Source organism: Echinops telfairi, unplaced genomic scaffold (genome assembly GCF_000313985.2).
Source record: "Echinops telfairi isolate 266 unplaced genomic scaffold, ASM31398v2 ScPeMD7_7418;HRSCAF=8456, whole genome shotgun sequence".
NCBI lineage: Eukaryota > Metazoa > Chordata > Mammalia > Afrosoricida > Tenrecidae > Echinops > Echinops telfairi.
This window is the reverse complement of record NW_022111318.1, coordinates 947,798-950,034: the sequence shown is the minus strand read 5'-3', so window position 1 is coordinate 950,034 and position 2,237 is coordinate 947,798. Positions and strand designations below refer to the sequence as shown.

General features: G+C 35.9%; 1 protein-coding gene across 1 annotated transcript in view; it reads right to left on the bottom strand.

Annotated features, from left to right (window-relative positions):
- Positions 1–221: 221 nt before the first annotated feature.
- The window catches only part of TAF9B (TATA-box binding protein associated factor 9b), a 3,992-nt gene continuing 1,976 nt past the window's right edge, over positions 222–2,237 (bottom strand). The window contains exons 5-6 of the mRNA XM_004717637.2: positions 649–724; positions 222–238 (exon numbers count right to left, since the gene is read on the bottom strand). Of these exons, the coding sequence (XP_004717694.1) occupies positions 222–238; positions 649–724 (93 nt within the window). The remainder of the gene's footprint in view (positions 239–648; positions 725–2,237) is intronic.

Here is a 2,237-nt window from a genome sequence, read left to right as displayed (position 1 = left end):
ACTGGAGTTACATGTCAGCAATAGGATTCAAGTTATAAGCAGTAGTGGACAGGAAGTGAATATTACTCTAAAAGGAGACTTTTTTCCTCCTGAAAATATTTCGGTTACTAGACTATGAAAGAAACACAGCAGGAACTGCGGGGATGGAAATCAGGAAATCAAAATTTAGTTAAGTTTGTTATCTAAACCATGTTAAAGAGATTGCTGTCCAATTATGGTTTCTAAATATAATTCTCCACTAAAAAGAACCAAAGTTCTTAGGAGAAATGAGCAATTCTATAGCTGGGGCAGGGAAAAATATAACATGAGCCTAGAACATCGTGTGATAGAAAGCAAGGGATGCTGAAGGAATGCTGAAGATGTGTTAAAAAGGAGCCAGGAGCCAGCTTCAGCTGTTCTTAGGCTTCCTATATAGTTAAAGAAATATGAGGCAGGCTGCTTCTGTAAAGATTTACAGACTCAGAAACTACACGGAACAGAACAGTTCTACTCTTTCCTATAGAACTGCAATGGTAGTGGGCTTATAGGTTTAGTTTTCTTTTGGTTGCATTCTCGTCAATTTATTCAGAAATTTCTTTAATTTCTGATAACAAGTAGCCGATTTGTATATAGACAGAAAGAACATGAAAAGCTCTTCTTCTCACTTACCTATCATAGGAGTGGTAGATCTGCTGTTAACAGCACCACCACTTAACCGTGGAACTAGTCTTCCATGGTTTGGTCCCTGGGTTAAACAAAAACAACTTATTTTAATGTTGTTAAAATCTGATATTTAAATTTAACAGGAATTATATTAGGATTATTGATGTGAATTATTAACAGATAAACCATGGCAAAAACTGCTTTTCTTCTCTCAGTGTTCTATATCCAACCTTTAAAGTAGGGTTTTCACAAATATGGAGGCAAGTAACAAAGTATTTCTACAAAACCACAAAAACCATAGTAAAAAAAATCATCAAAATGTGAAGCTATTATTTTTCAACATATCTTTCATCTAGGTCTACACACTTCTGAAGGCAGTATTTCCATTTTTTCGAACTCTTCCCTAAAGAATTCTGCACTCCTTGATTTACAGCAGATGGAAGTGGCAGTTCTAACATCCTTGAGGGACTCAAATTGTGTTCCTTTTCCATTTTCTTGCATTGGGAACAAACAGAAGTCTGAAGGGGCAAGATCAGGGCTGTAGGGGGATGAGGCAAGGTTTCCCAATGAAATTCTCATTGCACAGCCCTTGCTACCCATGTGAGCAGGTACATTATCATGATAGGGGGGAAAACCCTTCGGCACAACTTTCCTGGCCGTTTTCAATTTTCTTTGAACATCTTCATAAGAACTCTGTTAGCATCCTACTGTGTTGTTTGAGAAAGAGCTATCAAGATTACTTCTTTGGAGTCTGTGTCGCCCTCCCCTCGGATAGACACCATAACCTTTGGCGTGGACCTCTCTATGTAGAATTTCACTGGTCTAGAAGATCCCCTCAGAAGCACTGTTTAGATGGAAACTTAAAAATAAAATTATAGGTACCCTAATGAGACTATTATATGTGTATTGCTGAGAAAATTTGTCTGGAGTCATCCACTGATCACAGAGACATGCTTAAACATGTTTATTTTGGACTAAACCCCTGTATGTATCTAATACCAACCATAGTAGTAATACTTTTTGCCTTACCTTTGTATACACACACACATATATTTTTAAAAATCCTAGGTAGTGTTTGATATAGAATCTTACAAAAATGGGAATAATAGATACATTCCTTATGATTTTTAATCTTACCCTAAGACAAAAAAGAAATAGGCTCATAGTGAAATTTCAGAAGACAGGCAGCTCAATGTGTGAATTCTTCAGTGGTGGAACCCTTCTTGAAAAGCCTCAGGTCATATTTCAGGAAGCAGGCCCAATCCCTGATGGTATATCATTCTACTTTATTATCAGGCCTTATTAAAATAACAGTATTTTAGTGGAAAGAATCTGAGTTAGGAGACTTGATAATTCTACAGCTACTACTAACTCCATTAATGAGTTCAGTCTCAATTTCCTGGTGTGAGAAATGAATATTGGGTTAGACGAAACACTAAAGTTCCTTCAAGCTCTAAAAATCTTGGATCCTTTATTTTGTATTTAACAAAATAGCTTATCGTAGAAATGATATTTACAAAGTAGTAAAATCAGAAAACAAATCCTAGTAAATGTTAACCTTTATCTACTACAATACCTATGGGATAGTTTTTTTT